This window comes from Atractosteus spatula, chromosome 4 (genome assembly GCF_055471065.1).
Source record: "Atractosteus spatula isolate fAtrSpa1 chromosome 4, fAtrSpa1.hap1, whole genome shotgun sequence".
In the NCBI taxonomy this organism is placed as follows: domain Eukaryota; kingdom Metazoa; phylum Chordata; class Actinopteri; order Semionotiformes; family Lepisosteidae; genus Atractosteus; species Atractosteus spatula.
In genome coordinates, this window is record NC_142709.1 from 14393739 (window position 1) to 14411967 (window position 18229).

Here is an 18229-nt window from a genome sequence, read left to right on the forward strand (position 1 = left end):
GCTGGAGAAAGCAGGAAGTAGCTGTAAGAATGAAGGATGAAAGTAATATTAGTAATGAGAGAGGACAGGATCAAATAAGTAAATTAAGGATCATTATGGATTATTTTAAAGGCACTACAGTAATAACATGGGGCTTCGGATGCTAGCCTCTTCACAAAAAGCAAAAAGAGCTAAAACAAGCATGGTACTTCACTCTGAACAGATAGTCTCACTGTTAATTGAGAAATCCAAGGTCACGACCAGGATCACTTGATGCAGGACACCAGTAACAACCAGTACTGTTTCCACTGAACAGCTATGAGCTGACTGAGCCCAGGGCCACCACCCTGCATGCAGTCTAGTGCTGCTGCTTAGTTCTTTATTTCTTTCCCAGGCTCTAGTGAGGAGCTCCAGCAGTCATTATACTTGACAAGTTACACAATAAATCACCACTGGCAGGATGGCCAGCGCAGACAGTAAGACTGTAATTGAAAACACAGCTGTAGGAACATCACAATGTTTTTTTAGAAATAAAAATTATTTTGTCATTAGCATCTCAAATGCTTACAGTGACTGTTTTCTACAGACACGCATATGGCAATGGAACGCAGCATAAATACATTTCTGTGTTTTGCTTTCTGCTGTACATATAGTCTACAGAGACACCGTTTTGAATGGACAAGGTGAAGTTTGGAGTTCACTGGCCAAACAGTCGCTATGTGGAGCAGTACCTGTGTCGACGCACTCCTGCGGGTCCTCCTCGTCTTGGTACTCTTCACCACTGACGCTGTCGCAGTCGTTGTCCTCCTCCAGCAAGGCCTCGTCACAGTCTGTGTCCAGGAAGCTCAGGTGCGTGTGGAAAGAGGTGGTGAGGAAGCCGGACAGCTGGCCTGCCTGCACCCTGCATGGGAAGCACAGCAGAGTGGGGGGCTCACTCACGGCCTACCGGAAAATAATTTCCATTATTTCGCATGGGAAATAATTCCCAGCTTAATGTCGAGTTGCTTAACATCACCGTTTTTGAGTCCCCATTAAGGATGTTCAATGGGGAACATTTAGTATTCATTTAAACTGAAAACATAGATTTCCTTGATTTTGGCAATAAAATCGTCCCAGAACTGAATCGGCAGTCGGTCTTCAACCAAAAATATGGCAATCGGCTATTCCACACTGGTAGTGAGAGGACCTTAAACAAGGTATCGCTACATTTGCGCAACATACTTCTCCGTTTTACAACCAACACACCACCTGCTGTGAAATTAGTACAGATCTCAGGCACATGTTTAACTCACTACTCTGTGTTTCACATCACTGCTTTCCTCTGAGTTGCAGTGTGCATTTTCAATGAGCGACCAAGATGCTATTTTGGAGCGCTCATCATTTCAGTGCTGTGAAAGCAGGAAGTGCTCTAATGCATGCATGTCTTAGTAATTAGGGAAGCTCTTTCAAAGTCAGGCATCATGACATTTTAGAAGCCCTGGTACGTTTCAATGAAGCGCCCCCAAGTGGGATGCATGTTTCTAGCCTGGGTCTTGGAAAGGAAATCCCTAGGCAAGGTTAAGTGGCAAAGGATGGTAAGTGAGTTTAGAAAGCCCCTGGGCTCTATAAAGATGAATCTACAGAGTATCTTGTTTATGATCAGTAACCTTGCTCCTCCAAAGTATCCATCTTGCAATTTTCTGAGGGTGGCCAGTATGGCTGGATCAATATTCTCAGCACCTTCAGCTGGAAGAGACAAGAGATCATGGGTTGCTATAGTTTACTTCCACAGTAGTTGTTAGCTTTTGCACAGGATCCTCTTAATTCTCATCACAAGAATTGCAGGTCTACAAAATCAACATTTCCATTATTAAGAAAAATCTAAGCAGTTCCCAACAGGCTCAATCACTGAAGATGGAGCACTGTTTGCATCTAATGATGGCAGCAGAATGAATTATGAAATGTATAGAAATATTGCCAGGATAGACTCTGGCTCACCTGTAATACTCTATGTTCGATAAATTGGTTAATAACTGGATAGATGGATGCTTATGTAGAAGAAAATGCTATCATACTAATTAGATGCAGCATGACGATGACCCATAATATACAGCCAGTGCAAGTTCATCACTAGAAAAAACAGTGGAAACCTTAAATTTCCCAAGACATTCACCAGATTTATATCCAAATGTGCATTACACATGCCGAAGAAACAAAAATTAAACCAGAACACCCTGAGAATAACCTCTCAAACAATTACAGAAAAGGTATGGAAAGTTCAATGAGTCACAGGTACCTTTATGCAGTTACTGGTTCAAATGGATATACAACCAAATACTGACTTTTACTGAAGGTTTTAATTTAAAGGGGAACTGCAGTCCCAATTTCTCAGACCAGTTAGTAAATCTCTGTAACAAAATAAATTCATTGACGTTATAGAAAAATGTTAAATTTCGAATTAAGCACAAGATTGTGAACTTTGTGAAAGTACTGTAAGTCGCCATGTTGTCACAAACTCGCATTCAAGTTCCCACGAATTGCGATAAGATGCGACCCTTCCTGCTCACTAGTCTCCATAATGACTAATCCAATGTGATGTACAAGCTAATTAAAAAAGGTTGTACAGCGGACATTTCACCACAGAAACGTTCTAACATAATATGCATGCAGAGTTAGCAAGTACAGTAAGTAATATTTGTGGTCAAAACCGTCTCGAAATCGAAAGCAATATTTCTATTAGATTAAAAGCGATGTATTGAAAAGCCTGCTCATAACATTACCGGACATTTTGCTGCCTCGTTCTGAATCGTGCGGTGCATACCTGGAAATTTCATCTATTTTGTGGTGTAAATTGGAGGTTTTAGAAGTTCCATATGTGTACATTTTACTTTTATTGTGGTTTGAAATGCACTCATCAATGCCGATTCTTTCTAACCCTGAAATACGAAAATAGTGCTGCAGTTCCCTTTAAAAAATACCTATATTAATGGTCATCATTGCTCTAATATATTTGGAATGTATGCATGGACTGGCCAAAAAATAAAACGTGCTACACTGTACTTAAAATCCATATTAATATCATGATTGCAAATACGAATTGCTTGACTGTAAATGAAAAATATGAGTTCTGACTTTGCAGTCCGAATGCAATTGGAAGGCACTGTGCAGCCATATGCGAGACAATAGAGAGAATGCTCTTCTTTCTTGGGTGGAAGGCTCTCTCACGTACGTACTGAGCATGCTGTGCGTGATGGGGAAGGTGAGTGTGGGCCGTCCGGTCATTCTCCAGCAAGATGAGAGGTAGGCCAGCTCTGTGCGCAACATCTCCACAATCATGTGATTGTCCAGGGCCAGGTAGAAGTGGTGCTGGTCAATGAACTGAGGAAAGTACAGACAAATAACTAGAATCATAATGCACCACATATCTACTGGACTCATGCAAGCCGAGTTCTGTGACAGATGGTACAAAGAAAGGGACAAAATTGACAAAGATCTCATTTCTAATCGGCAGTAAGCTTCCAAGTTCCAAGGTTTCCCTTTCTTACCTGCGGGGTGAATGTGTAGATACGGTTTCTTATAATATACAGCTTGGAGGTTCCCAGAACTCCAATGTGTCTATATGGCCGCCCACTCAACTGCAGTTTCTTGTTATTACCTAGAACAATCACAGAACACAAAGCACTGTGAGAACAGATGTCTATCAAGCATTTATATCCTCCACTGTTATTCATCTGCATCTATTATACAACTCCCCCAGCCCCCCCAACAATAACACAGTTACCATTTAAAAATTAGCAAAGGATAACCTTCCGTGACATGACATCCATCGGCCTGCAAAAACGTGAGCCTGATCTTAACATCCATTAAAAACAGCATCGCGAAATTAACGTTTGTTTTACGTGGAAAGCAATTCTCATTGTTGAGTTACAGGGCTTCGGCATTGCTCAGTGCAGCTCACACGCGTGTTCACATGGCCCCTACCGAGCTTGACGTAGATGTGGCTGAGGATGCGGGCTGGCATGACGCGGATAGGGAGGACCTCTGCCACCGTCTGGACATCCAAGCCATTCTTCCGCAGCAACGCCTGGATCTTCTCTGACTCTGCCACCAGGCACACTGAACACCGCACACACCCCCCCGCGGTTAATTAGGACAGGGAGCATTCTTTGCATGTTACACAGAGAGTGATCTAGAGCTTAACACCCCTGCTCTTACATTTTAAAGATCAAATCTTTCTTATACAGTACATGCCGAAAGAGTTTTAAAAAGTTCGATGAAAGCTTTTTACCCTGTTAAGGGTGTAATTCAAAGTAAAAATCTTAGTAATAGCTGAAACTAAAGATCTAGCATGTCTTAATTGAAAATATGCACTTTTATTAAAACAGTCATAACCCTGAACCCTAGACAACATGTTAGTGAATTGTACGAGTGAAGCTCAAAGGTACCTAACAAAGAATCATTTGTAGTTAAAGCCGTAACTAGTCACAGACCTTGCACGACAATGTCGGGTTTGAAGGATGTTGAGAATCTTCTGTTCAGTGGGTCAATCTCTCCCGCCGCCAGAAATCCCTGTCAAGGGATGAAGAAAATGAGAATCTGGATGACATTAACACAGCTTTCACTCTTTCACCTTCTGTCAAAATAATTCCAACAAATAAAAATACAAAGCACAAAGTGAAGGAAGAACCTCATCACATGATGTGTGAGCATGTTGCAAATTCTGGGAAAGGACAGGCAGTAAAGTAATACAAGAGAGCTTATGGTTTTGTATTTAACATGGACAATCATAGGGCAACAAACGTATTGCTGTTCACAGTTTAATTAATGTACCTCAATTTCGTTAAGACTGTAAAATTGTTACACAGCTTGTTTTAACAGGTAAAACTACAGCTCCTAAGATACTCTTTTATTCTCAGGTGTACAAGTTCACAAGACCTGATACAACCTACCGGCTTAACTCAACTCTCAACTTTTGTGAGCTATTGTTTGCTTCACACACCCCTTTTCTATGCTCTATGCATAATTATAGCAATATAAGTAATAGGTGTATTCCATGCTGAAAAGAGAAGAGAGAAAACACAACGTTTCGGCTGTGAAGCCAGGTGAGAGCCTCACACCTGAAGAAGGCTTCACAGCCAAAATGTTGTGTTTTCTCTCTTCTCTTTTCAGCATGGAATAAACCTATTACATGTTTCTTTGCAGACTACGCATGCTGACACAGCTACCCACCTGAACTATTATAGCAATATATATGCTTAAGTGAGCACCGCTGTTTTTTAACCACTAAAACCATAATTACCGAATGAAAAATGACTTTTAAGCACATTAATAGTAGATGCAGGGAGAGGAAGGACACCCATGAGGAAATGCCGAGAGGTCAGTAAGATAAACTTAAAATAAATTAAAAAATCTTAAACTAATTCCCTCAACCAACCACGTGGATACCAAGCTGCTTCGCTAAGTCACACTGAAGAGATGACATGCTGCTCTGGTACTCCGGCTAACTGCCTGTAGGTGAAGAGGCCTGCCCTAGGAGGCCAACAGCGAGACGCCAACAAGCACGGGCCTCACTACTGGCCCTCCGTGAGGAGAGTCACTTCCTCTGTGTGTGTGGGTCTGCTTGGCTGCCTTCATAACCAAGCACCAATACGGAAACAGTTCTTCAGACAGCACCTTCGGCTCCCCACGTGTCCAACAGATGGAGAACAGCTTGGTTTAGCATTTCCAAACATGAGGCTTCCTGAAGAAGCTTTCTCCCACTTAAGGGGGCAATGTGCAGCTTCGCTAAGGATTCAGCTTATGATTCTAGTTCATTTTAAGAATGTAACCACCCATTCTGTGCAGAAATCAGGAAAGCTTACAAATCGACAGTGTTTCCTCTTACAGAGTCTCAATACCCATATTATCATAGGTTTTCTTTTTAAGCAATGTAATTTACATATTTTAACACAGGGGTCTTGTAAGTCTGCATTTATAATGCGAGTAATTCCTTTACAATACCTGAAAGGCACTTAATCTAAAATCCATATGTTTATTGGTCAAAGGAAAGAAGAATGTCTAATTAAGTCTAAATTCAGCTACACCTCATGAAAAGGAAATTTCAAGTTTCATGGGTACCTGGGGACTGGAGACAGTTTTATGGAGTACTGACCTAGATCACATAATTTGTGAGATCAGTTAAAGTAAAAATGAATATCTGAAAGGAAATAAAATAAGTATTTGAACATGCCTGAATATGAAATTGATTCACTATCATTATTCATTATCTGCAGACACCAACAATCCATGCTAGTACACCAACAGAAAAGATGTCACAGTGCTTCTACATCTTATTATCTTTTATTAGTTTTGTATTTAATATTCACTTGAAATTTAATTATACATAAGTGATCTGGCTTCTTGTGGGATCATGCAAAATAAACCCTGAAGTAACACCCGAGGTTAGACAGCACGAGAGAGCAGGAAACAGAACTGTACAAACCTTCATTACATCACCTAATAGACATTATTGCCCTCCTCCCAGCCTTGAAACAACTGTTCTATGAATATCCATTAAATCTCTCAGTGAGGGCATCAGGATAAGATTTCTGTTTTCTATATCTTTTTCTCCTCCATCTCAGAGCTGTGTTATCCAACTCCAGTACCGAGACTCACTAACACCCTAACATTTTTCTTAATTTAAAGTTGGCTCCTGTCTACAAATACTGAGACCGCACACAGGAAAGAATAAGAAAATGCAGGCAGACCTTTCCCCCCCAGTAATGGGTTGAGCACCAATTGAAAGAGGCGATTTGAAGAGTCCTTGGCTGGCAGTACTGCAAAACTGAAAGCACCTGGGAGGCACCAGGGGTCGCTGAAAACCCAGCTTTTTGAGCTTTGCAGTTTGGGGGATCCTAGTCACAGTCTCCTGGCAATAACCAAGGCTCAAGCCTGGGCCTTTACTGGCTGGATCGCTTTGGGAAGCCAAGGGGCATAACAACTCTTTGAGAAAATCAAATCATCTCTGAGAGTGGGGTTTTGGGGTTTTGGGAGTTGTGAAGAAGCGCCAAGTCACTGCAGCCACTGCAGAAGCCTACCTCAGCCAGAAGGCAGCCCAGGATATACAGAGACTGGCCCCACATGTGTGGGAGCTTCCCTCTGGCCACCCGGTCCACAGTGTGTGGGTTCTGGTATTCCTCCTCCACCTGGCAACACACACACACTACACAGTCAGACACACCGCACTCGCTGCCTGGAAAACTCACACTAGGACAACGTCACAAACCCCTGCAGTTTATGTTTCTTGTGAAGTGAATGCTGGTCTGTAACATATGCCCCTGGACCCTTTGTAGATGAAGCCACTGAAACTATCCTGCCCTTCTCATAACTACTGAAAGGATATGCTGCTGTTATTTCTTGCATCAGTATTTGAAAGAGGCTGAAATCAACCATTTTTTGCCTCTAGACATTGGACTATTCCACAAACGTTAGTGCTGTACAGCAATATATATATTTTTTTGTTTTCAATCAACGACGTCTTTACATGTTATATGATATATTAATGTTATATGGTATATAAGAGTACTGCTGCAGTTTGTCTTTTCAGTTTTCAAAAACAAATGTTACATTTGGTCTTTTCAAGGTTAACTGTGGCTTCAGGGAAAACAGATAAAACTTTACACCAGGTCACAATAACAGAAGAACAGAGATGTCCTTGTGTGGCAATCAGACAGCTGCTACTCTGTTTCCTGGGCTGAAATACTGTACCTAATTAGAAGCAAAAATAACATCAAAAGCACCATAGGCCCTTTGAAACTGAATGCTTTTATTTTCATTTTTTTTGCTTTAAGACAACATGACACTTGGAAACTTTTATATGAGGCTTCTTCTTCTTCTTATACGAGGTTTCTTTTAAAAATAAAATGCATTTCAAACACCATGACAGAATACCAATTAGCCACTGCAGATTCCTTTATGTTAAACATTCTCAGACACAGAAAATTAGGTTCAGCCAATACTTTTTTCTCAAACTCAAAATGTTTTTATGACTCACAGGGGAAATAAACGGAAAAAAAACTGCACATCCTCTCTCCCAGTCCTGTCACAGACAGACACTCAAAAGGAAGTCCCTGTCCTACCTTGTCAGCTGGTACAGCATACAGCTCAGGTATCAAACGGATGCCGTTCTTCTTTCGAATGAGAATCCCCTCCAGCGCCTCCCTGTACTCTTGTACCTGTAAGCACCAGCAGTAAGAATGACTGGTGAAGATGGCTCCACCTACTGGACACATCTGGGAATACATCTCACCAAAAAAAAATGCAGCTTTATTAATAAAATGATTATTAATAATGACTTTTATTTGCGGAGCATCTTTGCAAACCCAAGGAGGCTGTACATAGTGATAAAAAGACAAAATAGTACAATAAAAAGTAAGAGAAGAAAAAATATAATTGCAAATTCTGTATAATTTGGCAAAAACGTAAGAGAACAGGGTCACAATTTAATTTCTGTGTGCTACCAAATACCATTTAGACGTTTAATTTTCCATAGAAAAAGGACTCATTCAAATCCAGTCCAATATGTATCTTCTATTTGTCCTGGAAAACAGAAGGCCTTCATGTGCAGTGCTGTGGCTCACCTGTACGTGATCTCCATTAAAAATGCCATCCAATATGAGGTATGTCCAAAAAACCGGCCATTCGCATTCTATGTTTTCAAACAGTTTTAGCTCAGCAGGGTCGTAGTGCAGACGACTGGGGTCCTAAGAGCAGGAGAAGCACACAGAGACAACACAGAATTGTACCCCAAGTTTACATGTAATTCGCAGTAAAAAACTGTAACAAAATGGGGTGTTTGTTGATTTAGAATTGTAAGACAAACAGATCTTTCCATACAGAAATAAGAAAGAGAAGTACAGATAGGTGTAGGGGGAAAAGCAGACCTATACCACATGGCGTACCTCTTTAGGCGTTTTGTAGCCATCTCTGAGAAATCTGCAGCAGCCATAACGACCCTAGAAAAAAGAACCACAACAGCTTGAGACCCTCTGACCCAGGGAAGAAGAAGGGTGCGATTCTAGACACAGCTCAGGTCAAAACACAAATACCGCATGGGGAAGAATGTGTGCAGAGGTCAGTGGCAGTGGAACATGGTTAAGAAAGCTGGGTGAATCTCTTTCTTTACATGTTCCAAAAATAACATAAAGACTCAACCAGTCAAGCCTAAAAACAGTTAGAATGTATAACCTGTGTGCTCTTCCTTGATGGTTTGTCTGCACCTTGTTATGAGGCTGTGTGGAATTATCATAAAATAAATCTGAAAGCTTTATTTCACCACGTAGACCAACCAAGGGTGCAAGTGACCTACCTGTTCACATTGCATGAACAGGTGAAGTGAAAAAAAAAAACTTTTTTAAACCAATCTGCAATAAAAAAGACATTTGAAACATGATATGAAATAAAAGTTCACAGGCTACATAATCTGCACACTTATATAAAATGTAAAACTATATATATATGATAGAAAATGTATCAATAAATGCTTGATTAAAAAGTAACAAAAAATGTGGTCAATTTCAACCATTAGCACAAGACAAAAATTTAAATAAATAACATACAAAAACTGCTGAAACAAACTTTGATGCAGAGCGCCTGAAGTGGTACACTTAAACATGCTCACATGACGTACCTGAAGAACTATTCCACTTGTTCGGTCAAAAACTTTGGGAAAACAATTCATGAATAATATGATGATGGGACTTGTAAGGGTAAGCCCCAAGTTGATCAGCAATAAAGACTACAGAGTAACCCGAGTGACCAGAGAAACAGGTTCTTGCACTGTATGTATAGAAAACCCAGCTCAGACTAATCAGAAAGCAGTTAGCCTGAATCCCAGCTTACCTGCAGTTTAGTGATGATCTCATTCTTTGTGATGTTCACCAGGTCTGCATCTTCCACAGCAAAAGCCGGAAAGGAAATGACAGATAGCAGTCCTGAGTCAATCTCCTTTGAAGTGGAGGCTCTGGGCAACATGGAGCACAGAATAGACTGAAATAAAAAAACAAACATTACAATTTGATTTGTTAAATATGGCATACATCTGCAACTCTTTTCTGTCTGGATCAGTTTCAAGACTGTATTTACACGTTACCCACTTCACCTGGTAACAGAGCTGCTTACCTGGCAGTGCTCCACCTCATCGGGCAGAACGTGAATAACAGACTTCGGTCCTCCATGGGCCCCAAACAGGTCCAGCTCATCAATTGCTTCTAGCGCTGCCTGTACAGACGAAACAAAAACACCAGCTCACCTCAAAGTCCTACACAGGAGGGCAGGAGTGGCCACAAACGAGAAGAGGCATTCGGCCCATCTTTCCCATACATTTGACCCATCTGGCACGTTTGGTAGTTAGCAGCTTATTAATTCAACCATCTCCTCCAGCCATTTCTTAAAGAAGCTAAAGTAACAGCTTGGACCCCATATCTTGTTCTGGTACAGAACTGGTACTGGGTATCGTCTTGTACAGAAGTCCCTCCTATTCTTAGTTTCAAAAGCACGTTCACATAGTTTCCTCTTGCGTTGTCTGGTTCGTCTTTGACTGCTCATTTTGAAGAAGTCCACTGCGTAGACTTTGTCCAAGGCCTTTGTGCCCATTTACAGCCGCAACCTGGTTTTCCTTAGAGGAAACTGGAAAGAGTACTTTCCCAGTACAGACCGGTACTTTACTTGATTGGCTGTTAATAATTCTGAAAACCTGCTGAAAGGTGGTGTATTTTTCAATGTAATGCTTCGATTCAAACTCAGCAAATAAAGAACATCGCTCATACAAGGGCACTGTTTCATCGACGGCGGTGTAAATTCAGAGTAGCTGGGAATCCCTGCAGGCTTTTCCTCCTGCCTTAATAACTGCGCGAGTCGAGCAGAACTGACTCCCGGGAGCGGCTGTATACCTTGGCCATCCCCACGGAGCTGCCGTTGAGTTCGGGGATCCCCTGGTTCGTCTTGTCCCCACGCTCCCACATCCCGTAATCCTGAAACGGCAAGTCAGCACGAAGTGGGTGAAGGAGAGTAATCATCAGAAACAAGCGACCATCGTTTCATAGAGGGCGGCCTACATCCGTCACCTATGAATTTTTTAGAATTTGATTTTCGGACTCAAGACGATATACCAGAACGTTCCTGAGCTGGTACTAGATGGCTGTCAGACCAATGTTGCTAAGCTACATCAAGCACTCCCGATATTTACACTGTGTGTAACTAGAGTGTTGGGACGGCTCTAGTTGTTGTAGCCTATGTACACAGAATTGTTTTATGTAACATACATCACCATGAAAGGCAGCTGAGTATACTGCATGCAACAGTAAAGAAGGAAAAAGTGTAAAAAGTCTTCATGAAGCACTTTACCGGTACAGGCTGATCTTTAACCATATACTCATCTCTGATGACCTCTGCAAATGAGCAAAAAGCCAAGGTTGTGGGTAAATGAAGTGGCAGAATTGTGGCTTCTCGGTCGTGCTGTAAGGTGTACACTGCCTGACAAAGCAAGCCCCTTTACTCTCAGCTCTCTGGGCGGAGGCTCAGAGTAACTTCCTACGCCCCTACAGGAACAGGAGGCGGCAGGTGAAGTGATCTGGGCGCCTGGTAAGGATGCCCCCTGGGAGGTCTGCATTGGAGCTCTTCCGGGCACTGGCCAACTGAGAACACACTGGAGGGGCTGGATCTCTTGTCTGGGCTGAGGGGAGGAGCTAGAATTCATTGCACTGGAAAAAAAAAGTGTATGGCCCTCCAATATTTAACATGCTGCCAACATAACCCTTACCGAGAAAAGCAGACTGCAAATGGTGGAGTATGATTTATCTGACATGGAATCCGAAGGCTACCTCTGGCACATGAAAATGGTCATGCACGTCCTTAGTCCTTAGAAACACAACAAGCTCGCTTGATCAGGGTATTTTTGCAACTGACAAACACAACAGACTCGCTTGATCAGGGTATTTTTGCAACTGACAAACAACTGCCTCCTATAATTCAGCATTTAAAGTGGTCTTCAAGGGCTACTGAGTGGCCCTGTATTCCAGGCGTTTCTGGTTTGTGTCTGGGTCATATTGTCAGTTTGCTGTGACCTCCAGCCCCCTGAAGTGATGGCAAGTCTCAGTCACCCAGATCCCTTCAGCTTTGGTGTCCTAGGAGCCTGGGAGCCCGCAGGGCTGTCAATGAGAACTGAGCCGCTCTCCCTGACACAGATACAGCCTGCGTGGGACTGGCTCTGACAGTGTGCAATCACCCCCCGTACTGTCACAGGCTGTGCAGAAGAAAGCCGAGCTGCCCAGCGTTCGACAATTCCAAAAAATGAAGGGAGAAATCATGCCATCAAAAATTTAAAACACCTGATATTTTAAAAATCAGCCTTTACAACACACTGCACCCAATTGATTGCTTAATCGAACTGCATTCAAACTTACAGCAACTTTGTAGGCAGCTTCAATGTAAAACACAAGGTTCTGAATAAACGAAACTTCATCCAAATTCGATATGATGCGTAGACCTGTAGGATAAAGAAAGGTTATGTCATACGAGTGCATGAACTTGAGGCACTGACCATTTGTTTTAAGTTTTGCAAATACTGTGATTAGAGGTCTGTGGATCTCTAGGGATTCAAGTGTTAGGAATTCATCTGAAGTCAAATAAACAAACCTCCTTAAACAATCAAATGAACAGATTATAAAAAAAAAACATTTGATTTTCTGAATCCAAAGCTGGCCTCAGATTTGAGGTCTCTAAGACTACAGATGCTAATTTCTGACACCAATTACAACACAAACAATACTTAATATACAGACGTGTGATGCTCTGTGGAAAAATGTATTTCACCAGCCCACAGAAAAGGAAGCTAAAGGGCTTGACACCTGTCAGTTCAGAAATCGCTCACCTGACGCAGTCATCTGTGCCAGAAAGAGGAGGTACAGGGACGTGGCATCCACCTGCAGGTGCCCCCACTGGTCATCGCCCACAACAGTGCTGCACGTTCCGGTGTGGTACTTGGCATGTAGGCAATCCTTTGTGCTCTGGGTGTGTTTGAACTTTTCCACTTTGCCTACCTGAGGTGAAATATTCATATTCTCAAAACACCCGTGACAACTCAATACATAATATGGGCACCCCACAGTATCATAGAGGCGTACCTAACATGCAACACCCAGCCATTTTCTAACTGCTTTATCCACTCAGGTGTGGGTGAGCCGGAGCTTATCCCAGCAAGCAACAGGCACAAGGCAGGTTACACCCTGGATGGGACACCAGTCAGTCACAGGGCACACACAGACACAAAGACACTACTCACACCAGGGCCAATTTTCCCGGAAGCCCAATAACCTTCCGAATGCCTTTCGACTATTGAAGTTAACTAGAGCACATGGCAAAAACCCACGCACACCCACGGGGAGAACACACAAACTCCACGCACGTCAATTCTGGACTCCCAGGTCCAGAACTGAACCCAGGCCCCAGCTCTGAGAAGAAGCTGAGAAATATAGAAATACCATATTTTCTTAAACTATTATTCTTTCTTAAATTGTTTTTCTTTTCTTAAACACTCCTTAGCATTTCTGACCGCTGTGCACAAGCCATACAAAGTAGAAGGTGGTGCACAAATGAGAAGCCACGTCGTTGAACAGGAAGAATACAGGAGACGGCACAAAGACTTACCTGCCTCATCATGCACTGCAACAGCCCTTGCATCAGTTTCACAACACTCTGCAGGGACAGAAAAAAAGCTTTTTTAGATTTACTTGTCAAAATGATACACAATCTAAATGAATACCTTTTACACTGTTTTATAAAAAATATTTATTAATTGAACTTATCAAGACTTCTATGATGTTTGCAGGAATGAGTAAAAATATTTTTAACATTCCACAGACTATCATTCAAAGTGAGAAGCTTTCCAGCTTGTACTCGCTTCCTGATCGTGCCTCACCTCAGACTCCCTCTACGCGCAGAGGTTGGACGATTCCCTGCCTCATCGTGCACTGCCGCAACATGACATGTCATCTAAATTCATACCGCTTTTAAATTGTGTGTAGGAGCAAGTGAAAATAATTTTAACATTCCGTCATTCGAGGCGAAGACGCTTTCCAGCTTGTACCGGCTTCCCGATCGTGCCTCACCTCCGACTCCCTCTGCGCGCAGAGGTCGGACGATTACCTGCTCGAGCTCGAAGGCTTTGGCCTTGTCCTCGTCGCGGTCGGCGTTCTTGCGGTAGGCCATCCCCAGGCCCCAGACCGCCAGGATACTGTACACGTTGTCTCGCACCCAGGCGTCCCGCTGCTCGTCGCTGGCCGGGAGCAGTCCCGTGACGGGATTCTGAAACAGACAGGCCGAGCGCACCTGTTCAAGCTCCTCATTTCCTCCCTGGGCCTTCGACCCGCACACCTCAGCTCACGCTAAAAAGCACTGCCCCGGGAGGGGGGGTACTGCAAAGATTTCCCTGCACTTCAACGTGCCCCGACGTTTGTCTGGGGCTGGTCGTACGTCTGGGGGAGTTTTATCAGCACGGCGCCCCCAGCAGGGCGAGCCCGCGTCCTGCAGGAGCTCCCCTTGTCCTCCAGCCTCGGAGGAAGGGACGGACAATGGCCATGGACTCCTGCCGTGAAAGCGGGCAAGCCACCCCCCTCGGTTTTTGGGAAACTGAACAAATGCAGCAGGAAGTAGCACGTGGTCTCACAGCTAGCAATGTTCCCAGTTCACACTGGTTTTGCCCTGCGATGGGCAGGTATCCTTTCCAGCGTGTATCCTGCCTTGTGCCCTTGTGTGCCGGGTTAGGCTCCGGCTCCCCTGAGACTCTCAATCGGATGAAGAGCTTAGAAAATGGATGGAGGGATACTGGGGGTTCACAACCTTTCACTCGGCACTGTACTCGCAGACTGACAGACTGCCTCTCAAAACGAAAATATAATCTTTAATCTTTAATATAATCTTCTGAGTAATTATTCAAAGCCAAGTTGTAGATAAGCACCACTGACATCACAGTATAAAGAAAAATAAGAACTGTATTAGATACACAAATTCACAAACCCCTCACTCACATTATGCATTCTACTACTGAAATAAATCACTGCTTTCCTGCAAGGGACACGTCCATAGGCCAAGAATCTAAGTGCTGCAGAAAAATATTTGCCCTCTTTAAGTTGACCTTTGCTCACACTGCTGTTTATTTTTATACTGACTGTGAGGAGGCAGGTTATACATTCCTACACGAGGCTGGACAGTCTGTAGGACTGTAGGTCGCCTTCACCCCTCCTCTGTGCAGTCAGAAAGCCCTATAGCTGAGAGAATATTTACAGACATGCACATCACAAAAGAGGAGTGCAATGTAGCAAAGGACCCAGTGTAAGCAACTCCAAAAGCTCTGCAATTGTAAAAGTTAAGACAACAACTACTCCAATGTAAATATCGCTGATCAATGAAAGCAGGAAAGATACTGCTGAGGTTTGGCTGTACAATATACACTCTTTCTGTATATTACAAGAGATGCAATGTTCTGATATTGTGTGTGTGTAAAACTGTAAATTATACAGGATTCAGTCATTGTAAAAAAAAGTCATTGTGTACTAACACTATATATAGACACATGCATACGTTATGACAGAGGTGTAACATAATTGTTCCACACACCCGAAACCTGTAGCTCAATGTTTTTCTAGGTACTGAAGCGCATTTCGTAACTCGCTTGACCTCACGCGTTTAACTCAGTACAGTATTCTGTCCGGGAAAAAGGACGCGGTACAATCATTCTCGGATACTGGGACCGTGCAGTGCTGTACTGAAATTCAACACCTTACCTGATGACAAAGAATGGTGTCCTGCACCAGCCTGGCGTAGCCATCGAGCCTCACCCCGGAGTTACTCCGACTCCGCATTTTCTCTCCTGCGCGTTAGCCTAAGGCAAGGGGACGGTGCAAGGTACGGTGAAAACGAACGCCCAGCGAGGACAAATAACTCTAAACCTAAACTATCTTTTGAAAACTTGTAGGAGTGCCACTGACGCTAAAATAACTGGAGATGACTGACGTCACATATACACTACGTTTCGTTGATCTCTACGAGCGGCTGTCATGTACAGACTAAGCAACTGACCTTGATTCACGCACTGCAATGCAAAACGATATTGAAAATAATCTTTGAAAATGAATTAGATGCATGAGAGCGTAACACAACGCGATACAGCACGGAAAATGAGAAAACGGTAACGTATCCGCAATAGTGCACAACTTAAAGCATTAGTTTGTCGTCTTTACATTAATTACTGCAACGCAAATATGCTCGCCGATGGTCACACAACGATCAGTCGCATCACCTCCATTCCTCCTACCGCAGAAGAGCTAATACACGTCGCAGCTTTATCGCTGTGCGGGTATCAATTTGCAGATAAGCAAGGATTTTTTTGCACCAAGGGCTATCTCGAATAACAATAAGATTCCTCCCCCCATTCTCGACAAGAAGGTCCTATTTGTTTTAAATTTTTAAAAATATAAATTAAAGCTAGTTACATAGTCGCGCAAGAGCCTCCCTTCAAATCGAATGTAATCATATCCTTTTTGGTTTCGTTTCCTTTTTTCAGCCGTTTTTATGTAGTTCACGTACCTTTCAGTATCCTTTATTTGTCTTCTTCCGAGACCTGAGTGCCTAGTTTTCTACTTTTTTTCCGAAACAGGGGGCGCTCTGTCGTTTTCAGCAGCCTGTGCAGTAACAGTGCTGGAGAATTTGCACGTTGTCAGTCATTGGTTTGCTCCACTGTAAACGTGCAATGCTTACATATACTGTAATCCCCTCCTTGAAATACGCTCTGTGTTGATTCAGAATAAGTTACGGTTTATTCACGTTCTATACTAAAATATGGAAAAATGTGTTTAACTCAAATAACATTAAACTCAATGAGAGCCAGATTTAAAGTTGTTTGTAGAATAAGAACAAATGACATTACAGAGAACATGCCTTCTCATTAGGAGATAAAAAGACTGTCCTTTAACTGTATTTTCTAAATCATGTTTGTCCCTCTAATAATACTTTTTTTGTCAATACCATATATTTTGCCCTCAGATCCTGTTTCTGTTCAAACATTGAACAGGAAACAATACAGCACTTAGAAAACAAAAATAACTTTTACTAGTGCTACTGGTGTCTAGTTCAAATCTGTTCTGTTTACATATTGTGATGCAGGTAACATGAATTAGCTCCCTTTCCCCTTAACGCACAGAACACACACCTATATTTGCAACAGTTTAATACTGTTTGTATATTTGTAGCAGCTATGCCTGTATTTTCGATAGCTAAAGAATTTAATGTCATTTAAGACGTGACAACTTTCATCCTCTAATTTAAGAAAAAGCTCAAAGAAATCCATTGAGGATGTCTCATCCTCACAAATGTTGTAAAGCTCATTAACATTTACTTTCAAAAGTATGTAAAAATGGAGCAACTAAACAATAGATACGGTTATTTTAAAAAACGTTTTAACAACACTGTATCATCTGTCCAAAAGGAATTACTGTCTCTGTTGGGGATGATGTCTAAAATTTCATGGTAATACACACACAGGCCAAAAGCATCCCCTGAGAGCAATTTGTTTCCACTTAATAACTCTTCCTGAAAATAGTGAAATTGTCTTTTTTTAAATACTTTAATTATTTAACCAATCAAAGTAATCTTATCTGACATTTCACAACTCAGAAGTAAGCTGTTCTGAAGTACTTGATGTAGCAAATGTATTGGAAGCAAAACCATTGTTTGATTTCTGTTGCTAGGCAATTCACTGATAGTAATGCAGTTAATACCAGATGTATTTTTATAAATAACCCAACTAATGAAAACAGTCATTGTTGCAGAAAATGCTCTTATACTGGATGCAAAATATAATGATTAAATCAGGGGAAACTGAACAACTGTCTTAGTAAAACGATGGTATCTGGCCAGCTTGAGGCTTTATACTCTCAAATGGAGACAATTGAATTAAAAACATTAAATAGACAAACACTTTTTAAGCCCTTTTAAGCAAGATCTATGAAGCTGAGTAAAGATACGCCTGGTCAGTAATCTTTGCAGGAAAAGCAGTTATTCCAAGAGAGGTTTTAAATGGATGGATGAAGTTGCTTAAAATGTTTTGAAATCCTTCTGTGTGGGAAAAAGCGCCACGTATATGCAAGGAACCATTATTTTTAGAGGCCTCGCACGTATGCGCTTAGTGAATTGGCTGTACATGAACGGAAAATTAAAATGTAAAATGAAAAGCTATTTA

At 42.2% G+C, this 18229-nt stretch overlaps 1 protein-coding gene across 3 annotated transcripts in view; it reads right to left on the reverse strand.

Moving 5' to 3' along the window:
• The window catches only part of phka2 (phosphorylase kinase, alpha 2 (liver)), a 33393-nt gene extending 16756 nt beyond the window's left edge, over positions 1-16637 (reverse strand). For 2 of the 3 annotated variants that reach the window (XM_088914677.1, XM_088914675.1), the window contains exons 1-19: positions 16579-16637; positions 15777-15874; positions 14140-14298; positions 13642-13689; positions 12866-13034; positions 12399-12481; positions 10887-10967; positions 10117-10215; positions 9838-9984; positions 8898-8951; positions 8577-8699; positions 8076-8171; positions 7035-7142; positions 4449-4527; positions 3940-4074; positions 3504-3613; positions 3192-3336; positions 1626-1704; positions 711-880 (exon numbers count right to left, since the gene is read on the reverse strand). In XM_088914677.1, coding sequence (XP_088770803.1) covers positions 711-880; positions 1626-1704; positions 3192-3336; positions 3504-3613; positions 3940-4074; positions 4449-4527; positions 7035-7142; positions 8076-8171; positions 8577-8699; positions 8898-8951; positions 9838-9984; positions 10117-10215; positions 10887-10967; positions 12399-12481; positions 12866-13034; positions 13642-13689; positions 14140-14298; positions 15777-15854 — 1963 coding nt within the window. In that variant the 5' untranslated portion in view covers positions 15855-15874; positions 16579-16637. Of the gene's footprint in view, positions 1-710; positions 881-1625; positions 1705-3191; positions 3337-3503; positions 3614-3939; positions 4075-4448; positions 4528-7034; positions 7143-8075; positions 8172-8576; positions 8700-8897; positions 8952-9837; positions 9985-10116; positions 10216-10886; positions 10968-12398; positions 12482-12865; positions 13035-13641; positions 13690-14139; positions 14299-15776; positions 15875-16484; positions 16522-16578 lie in introns of those variants that run through there. The other variant, XM_088914676.1, reaches the window with a different exon arrangement.
• Between the last annotated feature and the right edge of the window lie 1592 nt (positions 16638-18229).